This window comes from Lichenostomus cassidix, chromosome 5 (genome assembly GCF_008360975.1).
Source record: "Lichenostomus cassidix isolate B80296 chromosome 5, HeHo_3.0, whole genome shotgun sequence".
NCBI classification, from domain to species: domain Eukaryota; kingdom Metazoa; phylum Chordata; class Aves; order Passeriformes; family Meliphagidae; genus Lichenostomus; species Lichenostomus cassidix.
This window is the reverse complement of record NC_139486.1, coordinates 35,879,938-35,905,776: the sequence shown is the minus strand read 5'-3', so window position 1 is coordinate 35,905,776 and position 25,839 is coordinate 35,879,938. Positions and strand designations below refer to the sequence as shown.

The 25,839-nt window shown below is 36.4% G+C and overlaps 2 protein-coding genes across 3 annotated transcripts in view; one reads left to right on the top strand and one right to left on the bottom strand.

Annotated features, from left to right (window-relative positions):
• Nucleotides 1-921: 921 nt before the first annotated feature.
• Nucleotides 922-7,147, top strand: LOC146436350 (photoreceptor outer segment membrane glycoprotein 2). The gene is made up of 3 exons (XM_085062301.1): nucleotides 922-1,502; nucleotides 4,055-4,301; nucleotides 5,746-7,147. The coding sequence occupies exons 1-3, from the start codon at nucleotides 922-924 to the stop codon at nucleotides 6,010-6,012; spliced, it is 1,095 nt and encodes a 364-aa protein (XP_084918427.1). The 3' UTR covers nucleotides 6,013-7,147.
• Nucleotides 7,148-11,002: 3,855 nt separating this feature from the next.
• Nucleotides 11,003-25,839, bottom strand: part of UBR1 (ubiquitin protein ligase E3 component n-recognin 1) — a 62,423-nt gene continuing 47,586 nt past the window's right edge. For both annotated transcript variants that reach the window (XM_085062287.1, XM_085062288.1), the window contains exons 35-47: nucleotides 25,640-25,788; nucleotides 24,648-24,703; nucleotides 24,249-24,345; nucleotides 22,977-23,044; nucleotides 21,991-22,141; nucleotides 21,000-21,087; nucleotides 19,284-19,417; nucleotides 17,945-18,053; nucleotides 15,779-15,835; nucleotides 15,227-15,304; nucleotides 14,404-14,574; nucleotides 14,110-14,211; nucleotides 11,003-13,653 (exon numbers count right to left, since the gene is read on the bottom strand). In XM_085062287.1, coding sequence (XP_084918413.1) covers nucleotides 13,512-13,653; nucleotides 14,110-14,211; nucleotides 14,404-14,574; nucleotides 15,227-15,304; nucleotides 15,779-15,835; nucleotides 17,945-18,053; nucleotides 19,284-19,417; nucleotides 21,000-21,087; nucleotides 21,991-22,141; nucleotides 22,977-23,044; nucleotides 24,249-24,345; nucleotides 24,648-24,703; nucleotides 25,640-25,788 — 1,402 coding nt within the window. In that variant the 3' untranslated portion in view covers nucleotides 11,003-13,511. The remainder of the gene's footprint in view (nucleotides 13,654-14,109; nucleotides 14,212-14,403; nucleotides 14,575-15,226; nucleotides 15,305-15,778; nucleotides 15,836-17,944; nucleotides 18,054-19,283; nucleotides 19,418-20,999; nucleotides 21,088-21,990; nucleotides 22,142-22,976; nucleotides 23,045-24,248; nucleotides 24,346-24,647; nucleotides 24,704-25,639; nucleotides 25,789-25,839) is intronic.

Genomic DNA, 25,839 nt, shown 5'->3' with positions numbered 1-25,839 from the left:
ACCGTTGCCTTTTTAAACTGTGCTTTGCAACAATCTGCTTAACCAATGATAAGCTTCACTGCAGCTGGAGATCCTTTAGCTGGTCACTGCAGCCCTACTTCTGCTCAGCTTGTCTGTCTGCAGGTGTTTTTCACACTGTTTCAGCTGACACAGGCTTCATTCAATAGCACCATCCACTAACTTAGAAAATATGATGCTGCTTATACATCTCCATTTGATCGTATTTACAGGATTACACTTTACTGTTTATAAATGCCATTGTATCAGTGGAATTAAATGACTGTATAATCATATAACACAGAGTTGTATAGCACAAAATCACTCCAATGATAGCTGCCAAATTAAGAACAAGACAAGCAAGTTTTCTGGGGAGGAAAGAAAAAAAGAAGTCTGTGCACATGTTTTTTGTCTTGTTTATTCAACTTTTGAACAGAAATCTGACCATAACACAGGAATCTAAGAATACTAAATACCTACAAGTATAAAAAAAATGCAGGCAACAAGTAGAAGGGAAAGACACTGGGAATCTTCTGAAGGGAAAGACAGCAGACCAGTTCACTTTTAGATATCAGGAAGTCTGCACAGAAAACTGGTCTTGACAAAAATTCATAGGAAGCCAGAGTCAGTGTTTGTACTATTTACTTATTTTTAATTGCTCTAGTTGGTCCTTAGATTTTTTTAAAGTGATTCACACTGTTATGAAATTTAAGCAATAGATTTCACTGGGGCAATCCCTTGGCAGGACTCAGAGTGCGTGAGGCTGTGCAGGAAGTTCGTTTGTAGCCTCTATAAATACCTGGCCAAAGAGACAGTAATCTCTCTCTCTTCTTCAGATTTCATCTGCATGCCTTGGATCCATGCTCCTAATCAGCTTACGAGCTTCCCTTGACCTACGCTTCTTTTCCTAATGCGCATCTGACTATGGCTGTCCTCAAAGTAAAATTCACCAAAACCAAGAGGGACAAATTGGCTCAGATCTTATGGATCCTCAACTGGGTTTCCGTAGTGAGTGGGATCATTCTCTTCAGTCTTGGCCTCTTTCTGAAGATAGAGATCAAGAAGCGCAATGAAGTGATGGCAAAAGGGGACATTAATTCTGTCCCCAACATGCTGATCTCTGTAGGGGTCATAGCATGCATCATCAACTTTCTGGGTGGCAAAATCTGCTATGACTGCTCAGATGCAAACAAGTTCTCTCGATGGAAACTAGTAATGCTGCCATACATCGTATGTACCTTTTGTTTTACCTTCTCCATCCTGGTGGGTGCTCTCATGTGCTATACCATGAGGAACGAGCTGGAAGAGTCTCTCTATCTGGGACTGAGGGATGCCATTAAGTTCTACAAAGACACAGATATACCTGGACGATGTTTCCTAAAGAAAACAGTGGATTTGTTACAAATTGGATTTCATTGCTGTGGAAACAATGGTTTTAGAGACTGGTTTGAAATTCAGTGGGTGTCTCCTCGTTATCTAAATATGGCTTCCAAGGACGTTGTGGAGTAAGTATTTATCAGCCATAACAAAAAACTTCTAGGAGAAAAACTCTTTTGAGAATGGAAAGCCCTTTTTTTCTGGACCTTTGTATCTCAATAAAAAAAAAGTAGAACGACCAAGTTACTCACAAAATATACTAAATACATGCACAATCAAAAGCTGCCTTTTGCTAAGCCTTTAGGGATGCTATGCGAAGCAAAGATACATCTCTCCTTTTTCAGTGTGGTGAATTAGTTACCTCAAAATTTTAATTTCAGTTATAGTGACCTGATGATGGTAAGAAAAAAAAAGACTGTACTATCAGCACATTGCACAGTCAATTCTAAGCACTAGTAAACCTTTTTTCTTCAAGGTACTAGACTTAGCAACCCAAGTTAAAATCTGTATGTTCACATGTGAGAAACTGCCAGAAACCACACACACTGCATAAAATTGCAGAAAACACCTCCCCCCCTTTCTTTTGGTGGTGGTGGTAGGGCTTCACATGATAGCAACTGTGAAATTATATGCTCAAAAAGAAGAGTGGTAATATTTACAGACAAGGTAAAATTAAAAATTTTCCAAAGTAGACAATCCAGTCTGTAATAGTTCTTCTAAAGCTGAAAAAAGATCTTCACTGACCTTCTTGAGTACACAAGAGTGTAGCAGCATTGTATTCCTAGGAAAGACAAATGCAAAGAGCTTGACTGGCATTTGTGAAGTGCTGTGTTTTGTTGAACTCAAAAATCAGTGACAATAAAGGCAGCGGAAGGGAGGCCAAATTTCACAGGATTCACAGCTTGAAACTGCCATCATAGCAAAGCATATACAGAGAGCTGCAAATATACCAGAGGGCAGGACCTAGGAGAATACAAACAAGAGGGCATCAGCATGCATAAGATACTTATCATCGAAATAAAGCAATATAAGCATTCTTTACAGAGAAGTTAGACAGTGTCATGCAGAACAGAGTGACCCAGAGGTGTTTTAAATCCTGGTTCTACACTGAAAAGAGTCATGACAACAAAGATGGTCCCCAGGAACTTAAGAGAAGTCTCTTAGTGTGAGGTCAAAAGTAAAATATACTGCCTTTTATCTCTGTGAGACATGTGGAAGCAGTAATGTTTTACCCATGGTCTTAAGTTCTGTTTTCTTTTGCAGGGTCACCTGTGCTCTGCCATTATTTTGAGAATACCCTGTCAGTTAGTTTTTGCCCAATTTAGGCAGAAGGTGACAGTGAAATGTGTGTGAGGAAAGTAATTTCTGCATTTGTTTTGCTGTGGATAGATTGGTTAATTTCATCTTGATTGCCAGAATTGAGGTTGGAGGAAGAGGAGGGGAAAGGGAAAAATTGAGGGGAAAAAACAAAAAAGGAGGTTGTATTTAGTAGGCTCACAGCAATAAAATAAAAGCAATTATTCTGCCATCACAGCACTGCCACAGATACTGAGCTTCCTAGCAGCTTATGTTTCATTTGAAGGTTACAGTTAGTCCCAAATTCCAGAACAAGACTGGACCACAGCATTTCTGCTTCTTCTCTTTACCTGATGAGCTTCTTGTAATTATTTCCTTCCCTCTAATTTAGATCAGCTGTAGTGGAACAGAAAAATATTATTTCCAAACATTAATAAATTAGTATGTTTTTGAAAGTATTAAAAAAAAATCTACTATTGGCAAATGGTGAAAGCTGGGTATCTAAGTGAAAGCTGTCCTTCATGTATTCCGGCCCCCTTAAAAGGCTAAAGAGTCTGGACTTGATTAAACCAGGGCATGGATCTCACCTGTGGGGCTGTATCAGGAAATCAGCCTTTTGCAGTGAGCATGAAAACAGACACACGCTAGAAGCTGCTTACCCAAGGTGTCAGAGTATCTCTCAACATCTTGATTAATTTGAGACTGTTGTATTCCCATCCTATTTTTTTTTCTTATTATTCTTTGCTCTTTCACCACTTGTCCTCCTGATCTCATAGAGAAGGGAAAGGAATAATTTTTTGCAAAAGATACATTTTGCAAAGTTACAGAAAGTAAAGTAGAAACTCCCTGGTGAATTAGTCTCAAAACATGTCCCAAACCAGCCCTAGCAATGGGCACAGTGATGAAAAGCCAGAAGACAATTTCCAGTGGTTCCTGTGGCACGCAAAGTTGTTCTTGTATTAGGTTCTCTCTCATGGAATGCTTGCGTTGAAAAATCAATCCAGAAGTAGTGAAGCACAGGATTCCCAGGGACATAACTTCCATTAGAAGTCCACCAAGATAAGTAAGTTCAAAAATTGTCTTTCATATTTTCAGCACAAAGATACCTAAAAAGGCAACATCTCCATGAACACTGAACCCACATCTTGTGGCACAGAACCAAGAACAACATGAGATACTGTGCTATACCTCACTTAAATACAGCAAATCAAATATTGTTTTCTGGCGGTAAGCTTTTCCAGTTGAAAGTATAACCTCATTTTCCTTTTGTTATGTTGGGGAGGCCTACGTTGCAGCAGAGTTGTATTATTTCCTTTTCTAAAATCACAGGCACTGCCTGCTGCTGCCACCAGGTTTGTAATGCCCAAACTTTGTCCTGTTGCAGCCGTCTGAAGAGCAACGTTGATGGGAAATTCTTGGTAGATGGAGTTCCCTTCAGCTGCTGCAACCCCAGCTCCCCACGGCCCTGCATCCAGTACCAGCTGACAAACAACAGTGCTCACTACAACTACGATTTCCTGACAGAGGAGCTCAATATCTGGGTGAAGGGCTGCAGAGAGGCCCTGCTGGATTACTACACTGCTATCATGAGATCCATTGGCATTGCAGCATTGCTTATTTGGTTGTTTGAGGTAAGTCTCATGAAAGTGGTCTCTGTCAGATTAATCAGTCTTCTGTCTCTCTAGGATGGAGACTTCTCCTATCTGAGAAGTGCCTCAGCATCCAGTATAAAGGCCACAAGCACTTCAAGAATGTTGCAGGATTTTCCTTAGTAGAGACGACTTTTCCAAAACCCACAGAACAGAAGCAAATCTTGTTGAGGATGAGAAGTATCAAAAACTATAATTCTGTATAATTACAGAGCTTTTTCAATAGAATATAGCTTTTTCAATAGAATATTCCCTTCCCTGATGCATTTACAGGATCAGATACAAGATGATAAATGCAGTAACACAACTGCAAGGAAATTTGGTGAGAAGATCTGAGTGTTCTTCTAAGTCAGTTTTAACAAAGAATATATAAAATATGAGAAAAAAATGAATCAAAAAATGAATTTTGTTTATACTTAGAATTGAGCATTTTATTAATATCTTAAAGGCTCCTTTTTACATTATACAGTTTCATCATATAGACACTACTTGCAATCATGGCGTATCATCCTTTTAGAAGAAAATTGGGCTGCAGGTTATGCAATCAAAATAAACGCATCACAGAGAAGCTACAGGCCTGCAAAGCTGCAGTCTTCCTGCTGATGTCTGTAAAGAGAGTTCTCTGGATGTTGTCATCTGCAAGTAAAGGACCCCCAATGGCCCAGGCTCCAATACAGTTTTCTTACCTTTTTAGTATGTTTTAGTTTTCTGACTATTGCTCTAGTGCATAAATATTAGCTATGTAAATGAAATAGTTCACAACAGTCCTCAAGCAGTTCCAGGTGGGGTGGTGGTGTTAGAAATAACAGGCCTCTGACAGCACGTGAAAAGCTGTGAGCCAGCTCTTTGTGCTCCCTTAAATATTGACAAGCTGATCTTGATTCCAATGGAACTATGAAAGTGCTTTTTCCTGAACTTAGACTTGAGCCTCTGCTATAGGCCATCCTTCTTAATTTTCACACCTTGGCATGTAGGACACACTTGGCTTACACGTGAACGATTAAATTTCCTTGGAGGAAATATTGATTTAATCAAGGTCAGTGGAAAAAAATCCACTGAAATTAAACTACTACAATTTTTTCCTTCCCAATGACTGATGGTTCCATTAATTGATCATTCAAGCTATACCAATTAGTTGCAGTCTCTGAGGCTGCAAGGCTCCCAAGTAATTCTAGGTATTTATGTACTAATAACATGCAAAGAGGATTGTTACCTGAAGAATGAAGAGAGAATCTATCCCTGCTATGTTTCTTTCTAAAAAAATGTAATTAACTGCAAGAGTGGTTAGATATATTGCTAGGATAAAGAGTCTGTCTGCTTTACTCGGTTATGAGGCCTGTAAATACACAAGTCAGAAAACTGACTTCGTGATAGGACTGAGGCTGCAATTTCAAATCTTTGTGTAACCATTAACTGTTTCTTACAGCTCTCTGTACTTATTGGTGTCCGGTACCTACAAACAGCCATGAAGAATGTCCTTCTGCTAGGAGATCTGGAGGGTGAATCAGATGGTTGGTTACTAGAAAATAGTTTTGTGGAAACTGCCAAATACAACATCAGCATAATTAAGAACCTCGGCAAAGCCAACCAGATCTCCACTGTCTCAGGCATGAATGACCCCAACATTGATGTTCAAAACACAAACTGTGAAAAAACCAATATTCCAACCAAATCTATCCCTGCAGATAGGTAGGCAAATCTTCCAAGAAATGACATTACAAGTGTAGCTTTGCTCTACTACAGTCTGACAGTCATCAGATTTTATCTGGTGGGGAAAAAAAGGTAGAAAAACTAGTAAGACAATTGAACAACAGACTGGCGACAGGTCCAAAAATGCTGATACTTCTTTGGATGGATGTATGTTTACTTGTGAAATCCCTGATTCTCAACACTGCACAAAACTTTTGGTATTTTCCCCACTTTCTCTCCTTTACTTACAGACTTCTATCATGGTCTGAATACATCAGAGTAACCATTATGCACAAACAAGTATTTCAGACAGGTTGGGTCTACATGTACTAACATACAGGTTAGTTGAATAGGTACCGAAGAAGTTTGTCATTACTGTCATTACACCTATAAAAATCCCAGGAGCAGGGAAATTCCAAAAGAAATTATTACACTGGATAAAAAGATTGTTTACAAAAAAGAAAGAGACAAAAACTGAAATGAAGACTCTGCTGGTCCAAGTTAGGAAAAGGGAAATTTTAACCAAAATATACACATATTACAGTTTACTAGGTAGGGCAACCGACTAGGTAGGTGAAATTCAGGTGCAGGCAATAAAAGCTACCATAAAGTATTTAACTTATTTTTCCCAAAATGCCTGAAATATCTTTTCATTTCCCCCCTCCAATAACTTAGAGAAAGCCAGTTACCCCACTTCCCTGAAAGTCAAAGAGTACTGCTGAAAGGAGTTCTCTGCTTAAGAAAACTAACTGCCAGCTTTTGCAGGGACATTTAAACTTCCAAGTAGCATGTGATAGCACAAGTTTAAAAACAAGTAGATACTTCCTATAAAACAAACACTGATGATCCCAGATGCTCAAAAGCTCATTTCTAAAGTACTTACCACACTGATCCAGGGGTGGGAAGGTAAGGGATTATTTGTAATCAATGAAGGCAAAGACACACTGACAGCTCTCCCATCACAGTCCTAGTTCAGCACTCAGGAACTTTGTCAATGCATGGAGTGAAAGCCTTCAATGCCCAAAACACCTGTAGTTACAGGATGCCCTATGACTGTAATTTATCATTAATAGTAAGCAGGAAAAAGGTACTGATACAAAACAGAGGTTAAAAGACCAAATAAAATATTTTACTTGTTACTGCTGTGTGTTCTTTGCAGATGATCAAGTTTTATCACTGAAACATTCAAAACAGAACCATTCCTACTTTTGAAACTGTGCAGAAGTAAAAATAAAAATTTCTTTACATGTGTAAACACTATTGTATCCTGTAACACTAGAAAAAGCAAGAATTATACTGTAAGGATATATTGTAAATAAACTGTGCAATGTAATAATCTGTAGTGTAATTCAGGCAGGCTATATACGTGACCATAATTTCAAATGCAACTCCTTCACTGCTTAACATGTTAGGCCTACACTTAAGTGTGTTAAAACCCCTTCAAAGAACTAGATTTGTAAGCTGAGACTTCCTTCTAAAAGAACTGTTAACTCTTCCCTCTGCACTGCATTTACCTGTCTACTTCTATTCTTCATTACACTGTGGCCAGTATGGGATTAAAACGTAACTGGTGTGTAATTCATTCAACCATTTCTGAGAGCCACAAGTACTTACCAGGAGCTTTATAATTAGCTGCTACAGACTAGAAAAGAATGAATACAGAAATCTGTAGCTCCTTGAGAGATCAAGGAGAAAAGCAGTAATGCCGCAAACTAATCAGATTTTGCAACAGTACTTTTTTTCTTTAAATTCGGTGCATTTTTTTTCAAATGAGTATGAAAAGTGCCACTTGGGTCAGTCAATAACAGTCACTTCCTCAACACAATTTTATTCTATCTGCATTTGGTAAAACAGTCATAGACCTCAATAACTAAAAGTTATTAAGATAATCAGAAGTAACTCACAGAAAACCAGAAATTATTTCTGTTGGGTTTGGGAGTTTTAAATTAGGAAAAAACTGAATCATGAGGACTGTGAATACGCAAAAAAAAATAATAAAAATAATTTTTAAAAAATGCTTTCAACAATTAAAAAAAGAAGATGGATGGTTCAGCATGATTAAAATAGTTGTAAACCAGGAAATTAGAGCTTAAATAAATTAATAAGTAAAATTGTACTTCTGATTTTAGAAAATATTTCTGTATTTCCAAACAGCAAAACACATTTAAATGTAGAAGCAGAAGAAACTGGAAATTTTCCATTTAAAAATCTTGGTCAACTCTTGAGCTCGCAGAATTACAAGAACTGTGAGCTTACTCTTTTGATAGCTTTCTAGTCAATGGATTTGTCAAGAATCTGCTGTGAAAAAACAGATTTGGAAGGAAGAGTGAACTGATCATCCAGTCTCAGCACCTCTGTCAAGACACACAAATGTCATCCAGCAGTTGCTGTTAACCCATTACCATGAAGAGCAGAGGTATAAGTATCTGGCTGTGACCAGCTACACAATTTTCTCTGGCTCCCACATAGCTCATTTGCTTGCATATGAAGAAAACACATTTTACCATAAAAGACTATAACTAGCATTTAGCACGTTAACCTTTGTCTCAGCAAACTGCCTGAAACTGCAACAGTGGAATGGTTTTGAAATTAATGGAGTTTCAGCACACATCACACAGGCAACTGTCCTTGTCTGGCCTATTACCAGTAATTAGCTACTCATCAGATGAATTTCTATGCTGTCTAGGCATTCAGAGTCTCCACCGATACATTACAAAAAGATGATAGCTCATTTCACACTAATCAGGATAAAATATACTTTTGTTAAAAAATGCTTTCTTCTTTCATTTGTATTTATTGATCTCCTCAGAATATGGAAGTGCACTCTACATACCCAGCTTCCTTTACAGCACCTATCACAATACTTTGGGTTTCCTGCAGTATTAAACACCACAGAGCACTGGATCAAGGAAACAAACTCGGGTAGCAGCACAGACTCCATCTTTAATTCTCCGTAATTTATAAAGACAGAGATGGCATTAGTGAGCCAAGCCTTTAAGCCAGGGCATCTGCTCAGATACAGAAATAAATACGATTTGGGGGACACTTCTTATCCTATTTGTTATTAATGCTTAATCCAGTCAGAATTAATAACAATACAGCACATTCCAGAGTAAGGAACTCACCTATGCATAAAACTATATTTTTTACCTAGCTCTTGATTTAAAAAATAAACACTAATGTTGAGTTTTGGGTGAAGGCACTATGAGAATTTCTTTAGAAATTGCACTTACAATGCTCCTCCTTTAACGCTTTCTGGTTGCCACTGAAAACACTTGCTCTATGCTGATCATAAAGAAAAAAATAGTAAGAAATATAAACATGCAGCACATTTTGGATTTTGCTAAAATGAACATAGCTCAAGCAGGAACTCTGGTACATTGGGATGAGCATCTCAGTATTTGTAACCAAAAAGGCAAATATTACATTTCAGGCACAATTAAGGAGATGTAAGGTTATGCAGTCTGCTGAAAAAGACTAACCACACATCTTCACAAATACAGCAAGGACTTCAAATGATCATGAAATCCATACCCCCCACTTGGTGCTTCACAACATATCACTGCAGCTCAGACTTACTCAAGCATGAAGTCTGAAAAACCTCCTGAAATTAAGTCTCATGGACTGTAAGTTGTTTGACCTGTAATTAAACAGCACTAAGTATACTCCTTTTTTTGACACTGATCTCATGAACAATAGTTACACAAAAGTAAGAAAACTCAGGTCCCCTTTTAATGTCTCACGTGCAACTTTATACCTGGTCTCTTACTCACCATTACACAAAATCATGTGTATCACCTCTCGGAATATCAGCTTGCTCTCCTTCAATGCAAATTTTCTTTACATAGATTCACTTTCATGTATGCTTTCGACTGTACTCAATGCAACTTCAGTTGAGAGACATGTAAGAAAGTGGATTTTCATTATTAGCCTTTTTTTTTTTTTCTGTATCAACCCTCAAATTTAGCATACCTCCAAAATGTTTATAAAAACAAAGATTGTGCCACAGAAATGAAACAACTTCTATTTCTGATTAGTATCTCTGAAAATCTTGTCAAGTAGTAGGTTAGAAGAATCTAGAAGAATCTAACAACTTAGATGTTGTATTTTGAATCTGACTAGTTTACATTGGAGATTATTCAAGGTTGTTATGTAGAAAATAAAGTGGACTTCAACGATAATGCAAAGTATATAACAGCCAAAATACTCCTTTTTCATAACTTCATACATTGAGATTTTTACTATGCCAGAAATGGTGCTGTGGCTTTTTTCTTTTTTCCCTTAATTAACAGGATTCTTATTCTAATTTTCTTCAGAACATTTCTGCTGGTAGACTTCAATCTATCTATCTATCTCTACCTTTTCAGGAATTGGTTCTTAAAAACCGTTTACTAAGAATAAGCATAAAGAGCAACACCATTAACACCCAAATGGTGCCCCAAATCTGTAACAAAGCAGTGAGGATGTAATGACGACCAGCTGCCTGTAACATAAAAGGAGCAAGTACTGGCCATTTCTACGTAAAAGATTTCTTGACTGTTTGCTTAGCTCTACAATAAACACTTCTTTTGAAGTATGTATTACACAGGACATTAGATCAACACCACAGAGATTTCTAGAGGTTAAGTATCTGCCAAGCAGTACAGCCAGTTCTTCTTTGAGAAGACACAAAACCAGAATCACTCAACTAGATCAGTTTTACGGCATCTAAATTCTAAATTCTGTACTTAAGATTTTTTACAAACTTAGGCAGACACTGCAGGAATTTGCATCTGTAAAATACTAGGATAAGTTTCAGGAGGACTGTATCTTTATGTAAGAAAAAGCATGCTACCGTTCCTTACAGTACAACGATATAGACTACAGGGATAACTGATGGTTTACCAACCATTTACCAGCTCTTCTCCTTTCCCATACTGACAGACACCACTATAGGGCTCCTGTAAAATGAACTGTGAGGTGTCAAAGTGCCTTCAAATAAAAACTGAATAATCTATGAGAAGTTACTTTATTTCCTTTTTTTTTTTAAATATACATATACAAGATATTTTATTTCAAAAGCACAAGAACATTATACAAGTTTCAAATTTACATTTTTGCAATTTAAGATACCAGTATGTGCATTATCAAATAACTTCTGTCAGCTTGGATGGAACAGAAATCAGTGGCATAAGCATCTTGCGGTCACTAAATACAGATTATACTCACAGTGAACCAAACTGCATAGTAATTTATGAAATGAAAGATGACCACGCTAGTCAGTGAATGACATGGGAGCCCATTTGCTAAATTAGTATGTGCAAACATACAGAAAGATGCAACTTTCCTCTCCCACTTCTTCAGCTACAAAGAGATTTCCAGAGCTTTAAACAAGCTCACCTGCTCTTACCAGCTCCTGTCCTTATATAATACAGTTCAGACAGAAAACAAAGTGATCTCACTGCATATTAGATAATGGAAATTTTGTATCAATGAAGTACAAGACAACTGAAAGTTTTTGATAACTGAATAGGTAAATATCAGAGGGAAACAGTGAGAAAATACAGGTTTGGTATCAATGAGGCAATTTGCCAGTCTTAATTCAATATCTTTGTTGGTAAGCAGTGTTTTGATGACTTAAAAATCACCAGTGCATGCAAGTTCTCATGACAACTGTTCTAAATTCAGTATGCGTTTCAAACATGTTTTAGAGAAGACTAACAGAATTAATGTTTGTCTTCAAAGAGTTTAATATTCAGGTTTTAAAATCTGACAATTAAAATAAGGAGAATGGTCTTAATTGCAAGAAACAGAATACCTGGAAAATATACCAAAGCCAACTTGTTTTATCACTGGGGAAGGATTACAGCAAAAGTTTTAAAAAAGTATTTGAAACCAGAACAGCAAGCGAGTTCACTGATATTCCATCTTTAGATTCATTATGGTGCTGTTCGGTGCACGCATACATACATACTCAAAAAACATTAAAAAAAACAAAACAGAAGAATGCTATTTAAACCTAAATTGTTACTTGTGATTCTACTATCTCTCATGTAATTGTGGCAAAAGAAAACAAAACAAAAAAAATACATCATACAAAAACACAGACATTAATTTGAAAACCTGCCCTTGAAGGCCTTATTAAAATGGCACAAAAGAATCCAAACAGCAAAGGGACAGGGAAATTGAGGGTTGTGACAACTTCAAACTTTCACATGGAAATGGCATTTCCTGGGAAAGAGTTTTTACCCATCACATTACAAATTCTCTCATGTATATTATGGTTGAATTCAGAAAACAGAACAAACATTTAGAACTGAAGCACAATCACATATCATTGAGAGAGAGTTCAATCACAATATGCTATTAACTACTGAAGGGCAAAGAGACAGACACGGTCAACTTTTTCTCCCTTTTCTGCTCTACCTGGCACTGAACCACTGAACATGCCTCCCAAAACATACCATTTAATTTAGGCAGACTCCAAAACATGCTCCAAACAACAGTGACAGAGGATGATGAGTGGAAAATTCCTCAAATATGGGCAAACTTATTTCTGATTCTAAAATTTGCTGCTTTTGGGCTTTGATTTTAATCCAGTGATAGCTTTGAAGGCCACTTACTTTACTGAAGTCTCTGGGTCTTGTATGGCTTGCAGGGCTACACCACAACTACCTACCTGAAGTATTTTCATTTTTGATTCCTGGGGAAAATCTCAGAAGACAAACTGTAAAGCAAGTAAAACTAACTACAACCTAGCCAAATGGTGAAGCCCTAGACCTCTTATGATATACATTAATGGAGGATAAAAAATTCATTAGATAAAGTGAAGTTCTGGCAACACAAAAAGCACAGATTTAATTTTTTGATGCAACAAGCAAGATGCTAATTTCCCCCCATGCACTTTCTATTCCACACTTCTCATTTAAGGATGTCATTAATGAAAACTCTCATTAAATCTCAAGGTATAGCTGAATGCAGTTTTTTTTCTGTAAACTTATTCTTTGTTGTACCTGCTGCTGCAGATTATTAAAGATCTGGCACCATTTCCACTCCAATATTATCTCAACCTATTTAAAAGCTTCACTAAGCTTGGGAAAAGAACCCAGGAAGAAAGTAAAGAAGGCTTTTCCTTGGCAACGCCATTTAGATATGTTCTCAAGGCATGGAAGAGACAGAAATGTGGTCTGTGCTCTGAAGCACAGCATTTGGGAACTGTCCTCATGAAAACATGTGAAACAATTAGAACTTGTGAAAAAAATGGAAATATTTCTGGACCTGAACACTCAGTATTAATTACAGAATGTGGTTTTCTTTTTTTTTTTCTTCTGGAAAGAAAAAAAGAGGAAAATATATGATATGAGTTTCTGTTTCAATGTATCAGTGATACATTCAACCTAGAGAATCCATCAATTAATCATGTCTGAACTACAGAAACCACTTGAGTAGATTTTTTACTGCCACCCTCCTTTCCTTTTTTCAAAGCACTGCCAAAGGTACAAGTTTTCACTAAAATCAAGAGACTCAGAGCAGTTGCCAGTTGAATCCAAAGAAGATCTGATTTGTTTCTTGGCTCCTGGCAATCTCCTCTATGATGCAGTGCTGCTGCCACAGCAGATGGAGCTTCCGGTAACGCTCCCGACATAAGTGCAAGGGATTGCCTCTTCTTCAGGGAAGAAAAGAAGAGAATAACCAGTTAGCATATCAGAATAGCAATGGATAAACATTAGTCCAATTAATAGTCTAACATTAACACTAACCTATATTAAATACTTGCAGGAACACCAATTCCAACAAGTCTATTTGAAACGTAAAAAAAATTCTACTTGTGACAAGCACTGACTGCCATTTCTACGATGACATTTCACCAATGGCAGTTGTCACATGTTTCTGATGAAAAGCATACAAAGCATTCTTGAGAAAAGTAAGAACGTTTAACACAGAAAAGTGTATTTTCTCATTATAAACTACCCATTCCTGACTGGAAACTGCCATCAGTTCACCAGGCCGAGACACACACTACATACAGTGCTGTACACACTAGCCAGAGGAACATGTTGCCTAATGGGTATAAGAAAGAAAGATACAAAACAGAAACATAGAAAGTCAAACATTTACTTACTTTAGACCTGGATCTGTTTCTCCATATTCATCCAAGTAGGGTGCAGGGTATAAGCAGCCCCTGGTTTTACCTTCAATGAGGACAACTTTGCATTCCCTGATTCTTAAAGAAAAGAATAGCTTCATTTAAAATACAACTCCAAGCAGGTTCTTCACTTTTTGGTGAGCTATAATTTATGCCAAAGTAATGTTTCTTTATCTCAGACAAAAAAAATCAAGTGCTTTGACAATGTTACGAATTCTGTCCTTCTAATATTTCCCTTTAGTCTTTAACACATAAATTCTGGCTACTTACTTGAGAAACATACAGACTCCAGCTCCACACTGAAGAGCATGAGACGTACAGGCTCCCAACTCCTCCCCATTCACCAGTTCCTGACAGCAAGTATTCTGGGAACACAACATTGCCCCACAGAATAAACACAATACTGGGTGTTTTTGTTCGTCATCAGAAGACCGTGGGCATCTAAAAGAAGCAGAACCAGCATGTTACAGTATGAATTACAGCTTTAAAATAAACGTTCACTATGGTTAATGTTCCTTAAAAAATAACAAGAATACCTATCCAACCAACTAAAAGCCCCAAATCACAATCAAACAAAAACCCAAGACATCATGTCATAATCAGTTCACATATCTGCCTCCTTATGCTGTGTTTTTACACTGCTTGAAATATTTTATCTGCAAGATATCTGCTTTGAGCAGGAGTTTGAACTAGATGATCAGAAAAGTCCCTTCTGACCTGAATTATCCTATGATTCACTCTTCTTGGCATAAAACAGTGCCATCATGTGGGCTTCTTGTGTCCAGTGCAAAAATAATTTTCAGGCTTATGGCCAAACCAAATGTACATTGCACTGGAGAAAAATGACCACCAGATTAAGCTATAAAATTTTTATATGCTCTTTTATCAAACACAAGTGACTTCTTCTAGCAAGCTGTTGTGTTTCACTTTTAAAATGAACATGTGCTAGTATTGGTATAACCATAACAGTGCCTCCACTTGTAGAAAATAATTTCTGTATTGCTTTAACACCAGTTACAGTAACTGCAAGAATATAGATTCACTAAAACTGACAAAACACCTAAGAACACAACTATTTGTTACCTAAACTTACCTAAACTGAGAGGCTTGGTTCAGAAGACAGCTATAGTCTTCAGGAAGCTCTATTAAATTATTTCTTTTCCTAGGATACCTGGGTAAGTGAAAAAGAACTATTATGAGATTAATAAAGATCAAAGCAAATAAAGGAATAAGTAACTACAAATCCCTGCTAAGCTTTTGGTAATTTCTACAGAAGTCTGCAATTCTAGAGCAATTCTTGAGTTCTAGAATCCCAAGCAAGAGGCTCCACATGGGAGCTTCAACACTTCTATATTCCAGCAAAGGTGTTGAACTTAAATTTCATATATAACCTACATGCATGAAGGCATTTCATATTTCAGTTAGCTTTTTTTTCCCCCCAGAGCAGGACAGACTGCTTGTCCAACAATGTTGTACAATCTCAATGAAGAGTCACTACACAAGGAATAATAAATAAGACAATTAAATGTACTTCTAGTCATAGAGCAAAAGGAACAAAACACAGAGTCTCCAACTTGCCCTCAGCAAGCACTTCTTTTTTTCAAGTGTTTTAAGTGAAAACCAGAAGAAACAACAACAAGCTCACCTTATTGCAATGCTTTTCCCTTTCAAACAACTCAACACCACTGGGTCAGCACACCACCTATTTCAAACAGATATTTGCAGATGATAGCATTTGATAAAAATATGCATTTAGGTTCATTAAACTAAACTAGTAAGTGATAAGCAAACACAAAACACTGATAAAAGTGTTGATTGTTCTACCTAAAACGTCACAAGGTAAAACAGGTGTTTTTTTATACTTCAGGAGAAGATTTTAAGTTTATACAAGAGGAAAAACCTATGAGAAAAAACACTTAGAATTATCATCATGCACACAGAAACACAAGATTAACACAGTTAAAAAATGCAAGAAGTCTTCAGACATATTCAGTTTCTCAAAGTGGGCTTCAATACACAGCACCTTTTGGAATATATGCACCCAAAGACACAGCGTATATAAATATTGTACATTCTAATACAAAAGCATTTGTGCTTTTTATTAAATAAGCATCACCCAATGGTTATTTTACAATGGTTATTTTACAATGGTTTATTGCATGCCGTGTGCTTGTTTAGAATGGCCAAACATGTCTGTCAAACCAACGGCAGATCTCAGCCAGTTACCAAATAGAGGAACTGGTATGTTTAATACGTCTTTGAAGTTATTTCTACAAAAAGGAGGAGAAGGAAGAAAGAACTGCAGCAGATGGTCAATCTAGTATGCTTCATTTAACACATTTCTCAACAATCATCAAATTTAGTCTTCTGAAATAAGATTCTGTGCAAAAGCATATGGGAACCTGCATGAAGATTTGGCAACTGTTACTATTACGTTAAATATGCAGCCTCCTACTGGAAACCTCTTTTTCTGACTGGGAGCACTGTAACTGTTAATCCTGCTTCTATGATCTTTTCCAATGTTCACAAGCACCATCTTCTGCATTCTCTTAAAAGCACTATTATGTCTTTGAGCAAATATGTAAGAACAAGTACGACAAACTTACTTAACAATTTAGTTGTAGAAATTAATTTATTAATTTATATGTAATAATATATACTACAAATGGCATTGATTCATAGTAAAACTGTATGCAGGGAACTGTTTAGGTTAGCTATATGGACTATAAGATGGAAATCACTGGTTCAAAATGTCCCTAAATTGAAGAAATCTAGACAACAGAAGAGAGGTTAAAAAACCCAACCAAACAACAATGCAGTAAAAGCTAATGTGAGTCAGAGAATTCTGCCAAGAACCGGGAATAATCATTAATGCAACCAGGTGCTCAAATGGTCACATTAAATACACAGAGACATTCTCCAATACAATATTCTTCTCCCGGATTATTCTTAATTGGGGGTGGGGCATGGTGTGTCTATTTATTTAATTTGAGGTTTTGAATGCAGAATTTAACCAATTCTTTCTTTGTTGCTGAAGAAAGAATGTTTTCTTTAATGCTACTTCCACAAACTGAAAGAGGGGAAATTTAGGTTAGAAATTAGGAAGAAATTCTTTTCTTTGAGGATGGTGAGACATTGGAATGGGTTGCCCAGAGAGGCTGTGGGTGCCCCAACAATGGCAGTGTTCAAGGCCAGGCTGAATAAGGCTTGGAGCAACCTGGTCCAGTCGAAGGTGTCCCTGCCCATGGCAGGAGGGTTGGAACAAGATGATCTTTAAGGTCACTCCCAACCCTCTAACATTCATGATTCCGTGACTGCAGATGGCAATGTATGTAATGCTCAAACTGTACCTTTTGACCATTAAGCCAATTTCAACATCCACCAGTCTATTTTGGAAATGATGAAAAGAAGTAATACAGAGCCTCACCCTGCTAGCTACATGATCCTCAACATTCTCATTTATAGCTCATGTAATCAGCACTTTTGCTGTAGACACATTAAAAATAAGCAAATGATCACTGAGTGGCATATCAAGCAAGCAAAGGTTTAAAATAATTTCTTCCTTTCTGTTTGGTTTCATATAGGTCTGCAAGCACTAGTCCCTTAAATTAAAGTTATTTTAAATAGGAATTACCCTAAAAGAGTAAGTGATTGATGTTTTTGAAGTGCTTTAAGAGATTCAGTGTCCCTGTGCAAAATGTTTAGAACTCAGTATGAATTTGAGCTCAATCATTTGCTATCAAATTTGATCTAGAATTCCCACAGGACCACCACAACAGAAAAAAATGGCCTGTCCAGTCCCAGTCAGTACCTTTGAAGCAGTGGATTTACAGTGTCCCAATATTCATGGAAGAGCAGGAACAAATTTGTAGGTAGAGAGAGGTAACTACAAAGTGCCTTGAATTGCCCTTCTTCAGAAACTGGGAAAAAAAAAAAAAAAAAAATCAATGAGAACACTTGTTTAAGTGTTTCAGTACTGCTGAATAATTCACTCAAAACTAGAAATCTGCCACTCCCTTTCTATTGAATAGTACATATCCTACAGCTTCAGCATAGCTCCTACATAGTACAATTGAATATTATTCCACCAATTTAATCAGAGCTATAATAATTTGGATTATCTGAGTATCTGCTTAAACAAATTTGATATATATTATCAAGTATTTTTTAATGCATAAGTTACTGTAATAACAGAATTCCTTCCTTAAATTACTGCATAATATGTAACACATCTTAGTGCAGTGGATTTCTGTACTTGCACTTTAGTTTTTCACTATCCTTGTGACAGTCCTCAATGATATTAAATTTTGCTATAATCAAGTCAGTGCTAACAGATTACATAAAGTTGGGCTAATTTAGTAGCTTGCTGGGTGGTCATTTATTGTCTCTGCTGCAGAAAATGATGTCGTTTCATGAGAAAGACTTCTCCCTACAGAATCAAAGATCCAGACTACTGGTTACAATAACAGCATATCCCAAAGTGCAGAGATTTTGACTTGTATATCCTAACAAAATTCAAATTTAGTTCAGAGTTTATATAGATTAATTTTATATTTTTGTTGTTATATATCATACATGTTATATTTTGTCTCAGTTATTAACAGAAATTATGGTCCTTCTTTCCAAATAGTTGATAATTCTGTGTTTCACTGCATTTTGACAGAAGACAAAATAGTTTTGGGGATAATATCTGTAATGCCTTAGAAACCTTCAAGGAAGGGGCTTTAGTTTTATAATGTGCTTTATATCTATTTGGCTTTCTTTTGCTCAATTCCTGTATCTTTAGCATTTACTAACATTAGCTCTATAAAAAAAGGTTGGTTTTTTAAAATATATTCCAGGCAATTTCTTAGGTGATGTAATCTAAATTCCTGAAATTATCCTTAAATCGCTGAATCTTCATAAACAATACTCACTATAAATACCTCATTGATAATTCACATATTTGCACACACTCAGAACTAACACTTTTTTATGCAAGGAAAGCCAAGACAACTCAGCCTCTCATGCTTGTCCCTTTTCTATACAAATTATTAATTCCCTTACTTTCCAAGTCTCACTTGAATGTACTGACTATTGTTAAGTTATTGTGAAAATTTAAAAATTCTTTCAAGACAATAAAGGTCATAGATTTGTTTTCCCATGTTTACCTTGTAGTAGTTCCTCAGGTGGAGAAACTCCGAGCAAGTAATGAAAAAATAAAGCAGCACAGCGAAGGTAAGGCATGATGCCTTTTTTAACGCAATCCCATACAAGCCCGCCTGGAATATCCTGACTAAAGCAACTGTAAAATATAAATGAGAAATAATTGCAGTAGTTCACAGTGCAAATCCTTCTAGCACTTTCACATTTTGGCTAGCATTGGTAGAATGGTAGCTCTGCGGAAGCAGCACTGATGTAACCTCAAATCCTGTGAAACACAGCCACCAGCACTTAACTTCCAACTTCTCCTTTGCCTAAGGAATGGGTACTGAGCTTATGTACCACACTTATATTTTAACCAGAATTAAAAAAAATAAATAGCCCACACACAGCTCAAGGTTACTAAAGATAATCTGATATAAACTGTGCAACACATCACACAGAGCAATTCATTCTTCAACTGGTTGCTTTTTATTACCAAAAGCCAGTAAATGTTTGAAATGGTGAAAATTTTTGATTCAGTTGGTGATTTGAATGAAGTTAATAAGAGAAAAATCCCTCTTTCCCCAGCATAAGTACTCTTCAGAAACACTAAAATTAATAGAATAAAAAGATTAATAATTCACACTTTATTACAGAAGTAACAACACTAACACTCAGATTGTTTAAAATAAAGCTATACTAATCCCATTTTTGTCAAAAAATACTGGAGTGCTACTGATCCCAGTAATTATTCTTTTAGTTTGTGCAAAATTGGTCGAGATTTCAGAGTAAATTTTACTTCGAGTGTCATTGTTTTCTAAAGATTTTAAACAAAATTCACGTTTATGTGAACAAGAAATTCACACAAATATTGACCAGGACCTGATGAGGAACAACCTGTAATGCTGCATTATAACATCAAAGACCATTGCAAATTTATTATGTAGACTGCTGTTGAAGCACAGATAGGTCAGAGTAATAAGATGAAAATGAATACATAGAAACTAAAACATTAAAACTATCAGAGCTGGGTTGCCTAAACTTTGGCATTTAATTTTCTATCCAGGCATCTTGGTACAATTGTCCAAAATGCACAGCACCCATGATTCTAAGCTGACGCCTCAGAAAAAAATCCTCTTGGAATTTAAATACCAAATGTTAAATATTAAAACATTTAGACTTAAAAATTTAGAAAAGTATCAGTCATTGTCAGTCATTGAGAAACCTATCTTTGCAATTAGCTGTGATGAAGATAAATCAAAGCAGGGTTCATAGAGGGTACATCCATATTTTCTAGTTCATTTCACACCAATACTGAAGTAGTAAGGAGTCTGAAGCTGTACCTATCAGAAAAGTCTGAAAGATGGGCACTAGCACTCAAATAAGCAACAATATTCAGCTTTACACTTTATCCCCCTTTTGCAGTAAGATCATTTTCTACTTGCTGGATTCCATTTATAACACAACTGATCTAAACCAAAATAATCAAAGCAAAGAAAAAAATACTCTAGTTGGTTGTGTTTCTCTCCAAAATTGATACAGCTATTTTTTCATCCTCAGATCAATAATTTACTCTGCTGTCCACAAAAAGCAGACATTTTAACTAAAAGCATTCCTTTCACCAGTTTCAGTGTTCAGGAGCCTGAGAAGAAAGCACAGGGCACTGTGCTAACTCCGCACACAAAACGAGCTATTTTTTTCCTTCCAGGAAAATGTAATGCTACAAGTGAAGTGCTACTTACCCACTGGTGTACTGGCAAACCTCTCTACAGAAAGACTGTGCAGACTGTGCCTCCTCGCTGTTATCAGATGAGTGAGCACTGGGGGATTCTGCACACAAAAAGATGAATTCACTGTGAACACACTTCACCCTGGCACACTTCTCTTTTATAAATATTAAAATCTTTTTTCTATTTATGCAATTGCATCACAGAATAATTTCCACTTTAATTTACTTAATTCTTTTCTATTTGCTATTTTCTGCCTAAAAAATGCTCTCCTAAGACTGAATGCTGTAAGGGAGAATCGGGAATACTGCCTCATTGCTTACCCTCATGTAAAGAACTGCTTCCTCCCCTCAAACTTTTGAAGTTGTCCTACACAGCTTAAGCTACAGAAATTTTTTTTAACTTTTAAGTTTTTTTTTAAATTCACATCATACTGAAGAAAAAGAAAAGTAGTAGGTGGGAAGCCTATAAGCTACTGATAGTTTTTAACAATGTCATGAAATAGAGAGAGAAGTGAAATTCTCTCTGATCAGTTTACAGGATTCTGTATTTTGGATCCAGGTATTTAGTAAGTTGAAGGCTAAAGAAAATTTCATTTCCTCAGTCCATACTGACTGTCACTGTACAGCTCAGTGATGCTACTTGGCAGAGCTTTGATTCTCCTGCAAGCAGTGAAGAAGGGAAATTTACCCCTCTGAAATGCCCGGCTGACTGCAGCATGTACTAATATATCAGTAACTATTTTGTTTTCTTAGGCTAAGCACACAGAAGTGATGGATGAACTGGATGTAGCTAATGGATGAACTGGATGTAGATGATACTCTGAACTGGATGCAGCACTATTTAACAGAAATACAGATTATTACTACAGAAAACTATTACTACCTAACCTTAAGTGTCACTTATTATGAGGAAGTTTATACCTGGAAGATACTAGTGGTGTCATTCCATTATTTTTAAGAAACTGCAAAAATGCCAGAGAAACACAACACAAATACACATCTACCTGTTGCTGAAGAGATGACAATTTGCATTATGTGCGCCAGTGTTGTCAGATGGAAGAGGTAGAGGTGGTTGTAGGCTGAACTAACTGATGAAGGTTGCAAGTCTACAGCATCTTCCCAGTATAAAGATGGAAAGGATAACACAGCTCCCACCTACAGTGAAAAGGCACAGGCAAATATTAAAGTAACAAAAATTTGGTAATAGCTATAAGGGTAACAATTATATTCTCACACTACATTTATATTTTATTTCTGTAATCTGAGTATGCTAATCTATCTTTCTAGTTTTAATTCAAAGTGTAGCAAAAGCTCTCTGGAAAATACTAACCATTTGTGCACCACAGCATGTAGGAATCAGAGTTGTACGGTAATTGCCAGTTTAGAGATACCAGGACAGGTGGTTCAGTTCCTAAAAAGCTTAATTTGTATTCTTTGATATAAGACAAAGCACACTGAAAAAACTGAGGAGTCAGACCAAGCATTAGAGAGAAATGCAATCGGTAAACCAAATTTTATTTGGTGAGTTTGGTTGTGTTGGCTTTTTTGTTGTGTGGCTTTGTGCTTGTTTGGGGTTTTTTTACAGGCAGAAAAAACTATAATACAGACTTCTATTAAGAACAGAAAAAGAGGCTAATAAAAATACAGTAGGTAATGAAAGTGAACGTGAAGGAATCAGAAGGTATGAGACACTGGTTGAAACAAAGAGAAAGTGAGGGAAAGAAACTGAGTGCATAACAATGGAAATGGTAGAAAGAAGATTGAGATTACAAACATGAATTTTAATAACAAGACAGAAAAGACTTGAAAGTTAGCAGAACTAAAGTAAACATATATAGCAGTCATATGGAATCAATTGATTGTTGCTTATGTATAATCCTTTGACTCGTGCAAGTGAACAGATAATGCAGGACTATTTACAGAGTATAATACACAAAAATTTATGCTAAAAAAAAGGTATTAATATGAAGAATAAAATGAACCTGCTTACCAAAATGTGGAACATATCTACTTCTAAGAGTGATGGAGTGTCCTCCCCTTTAAAGTTTGGTAGGAGAACTACAAAATAAAGATATCAGTTATACATTAAAAACATATTTTCTTCTTTTGGATTGAATTGTAGTATCAGAATCTGATTTTAGAGCCTCTATCATTTCTGTTTTCATTTTTAAAAAAGCGCAGATCTCTAAACTAAGGATCTATTTAATAAATTGCTTACCACTTATTTGTGCATATTTGGCTATTTCCACATGCCCAAATAGCTGACCATTTTAATCAATATATCTTCAAAATTCTGACATACAAATCCTTGATTTATTTCCCCAGCTCTAATAAATCACACAAAGTGTTAAGGGTGAAGGTCCTTAGGCACCTCAACACTAGACGCCTCAAAACCTCGCCCAACAGAGAAGTCTAAGCACCACACCTAAGCATCTTAACTATATAGCAAATGAAAGAGTGGGATCATACTAACCAAATCATTAAGAAACACAGGGGAAGCCACATACCTCAAATTAGCTCTCCCTGAGACCAAAATATCTTAAGCTAGGCTTCAAGCAGCCTTTTGAAAGTACTGAAAATCACGGAATTATGGAATGGTTTGCATTGGACGGACCTGAGAGATCATCCAGTTCCAACCACCCTGCTGTGGGCAGGAATGCCACTCACTAGATGCAGTTGCTCAGAGCTCCATCCAGTCTGGCCTGTAACACCTCCAGTGGTGGGGCATCCACAACTTCTCTGGGCAGCCTGTTACAGTGCCTCACCACCCTCACAGTAAAGAATTTCTGTCTAACATCTAAACCTACTCTCAATTTGAAACCATTCCCCTTTGTCCCGTCCCTACCTACCTCTATAATAAGTCCCTCTCCCTCATTTTTGTAAGTCTTCTTAAGACACTAGAAGGCCACAATGAAACCTCCTGAGAGTCTTCGCCACGCTGAGATGAGTTTTCACAGTTAAGGAGAAATATCTATTTTTGGCTTTATTCACCTACTTCGAAGAGAATTTGAGTAATTTTGAACATTGCCAGAAATGGTTTGTTACTCATCTGTAAATATTCCAGACCTGAATACCTGCAGACCTAGGTAATCTGGAATAAATTCAATCAACACCCCATGATTTCTGGCAACATTACAGAAACTGAAGCAAGCACTGTTGTCAGGTACTCTGACCCTTACTTCTATGATGTATTAACCTGTGTGCCATTTTGGAATAGAAACTCCTGCAACACCAAAGGTAGTAAATAAAAGGAATACAGTACCTCCTAGAAGACGAATCAGATGTTTCTGAATCAGGACCTGTGGGGATGTTGTTCTCTGAGCAGCTGCAAACTGCACTAATGCTTTAAGGCCACTGTGCTAGAGCGCAAGAGAAAAATCATTGAACAGGAAAAAAGGTTAAATATAAGAGTGGAATAGAACTGTAAAAATATACCTATTCCTACAAACATACAACACATTTATAAATTAATTTAATATTAACATCTGTATATAAGCAGACATATTATTCTTTCAAAGTGTTTTTTATGCTATGGATCCAAATATTGAGAGATAACCCTCAACAAAGAATGATCTTGATGCTAGTAGTTTCAACAGGTTTACATATGTATGTATATTATAAATAAACTTTAACATATATTGCATATCTTACTTGTCCATACCTGTCTGTTTTGTAGAGATCCAAATAAAGGCTTGCCCTCCATTTCCAAGAGGTTTTCTTAAAATTAAACACAGAAAAAAATTAGTTGCTTTGCTCTACATGACCTAATATTAATTTATTCTTAGTATATACACTTGTTTTTTAAGATAAACTTCATTCTAATAAGAGAATTCTCTTGAAAAATAACATCTATATAAAATGGCACTGAACATTTCCCAGATAAATTATTCCAGTCAGCTTTTCAAAAATTTTCAGTTTTCAGACCTTGCTAACTAAGGATTTGAAGGAATACTGTTTCACATGAATTATAATATTCATTCTATGGATTTAGATTTATTCTCAGTTACCTTATGCAATGCTGAAAACCCTCAAGTTACATTTACAGAGACACTATACGGCCATCTTACCCTCATATTCATCATAGAACCATAGAATGTCAAGGGATTGAAGGAGACCCTAAAGATCATCTAATTCCCACCCCCTGCCATGGGCAGGGACATCCCCCACTAGATCAGGTTGCTCAAGGCCTCATCCAACCTGGCCCTGAACACTGGCAGTGTTGGGGCAGCAACAACCTCCCAGGGCAGCCTGGCAACATTTGCACTCCTGCATTTGACTGCAGTTTAACAGAAATATTTTGAAAACAAAATTCCCAAGTGAAATACAATTCAGCTTTCCTCCCTGAATGCACTGGTTCTGAAGGAATAGTAAAGAAAATATATCTAACTGCTGTCTCAAATTAAACTCACTGTTGGCATTTCATACCTTATTTCACCAGCTTCTATCTAACAACATACTATTATTTATATTGGTTTATAGTTGCTAATTCTATTATATATACAATTACATATAATTTACTTTGCTATATTATTACATATGGCTCATACTTATGTTGAACTATTATTTATTCAATCATATTAAATAAAATTAAACAACCAAGCAACTGTAACATTTTCAATTCATGGGACAGGATAAGCTGAAATCCTGCTTTACCTATACATTGGATGGTAAAAGCACAGGTGCTCCAGGTCATCATAGGAATCCGGGAATCAACTTCATTTGGAGCAACTTTTAGCCCAACTCTATAAATGGTGGTGGCAAAGAGAATAAGCATCTCCTTGATACTGCTTGAGTACTTGGCTCTGCAAAACCAATACGAAAAAATTTCAGTCTCAATTTTTAAGATTGTTTAT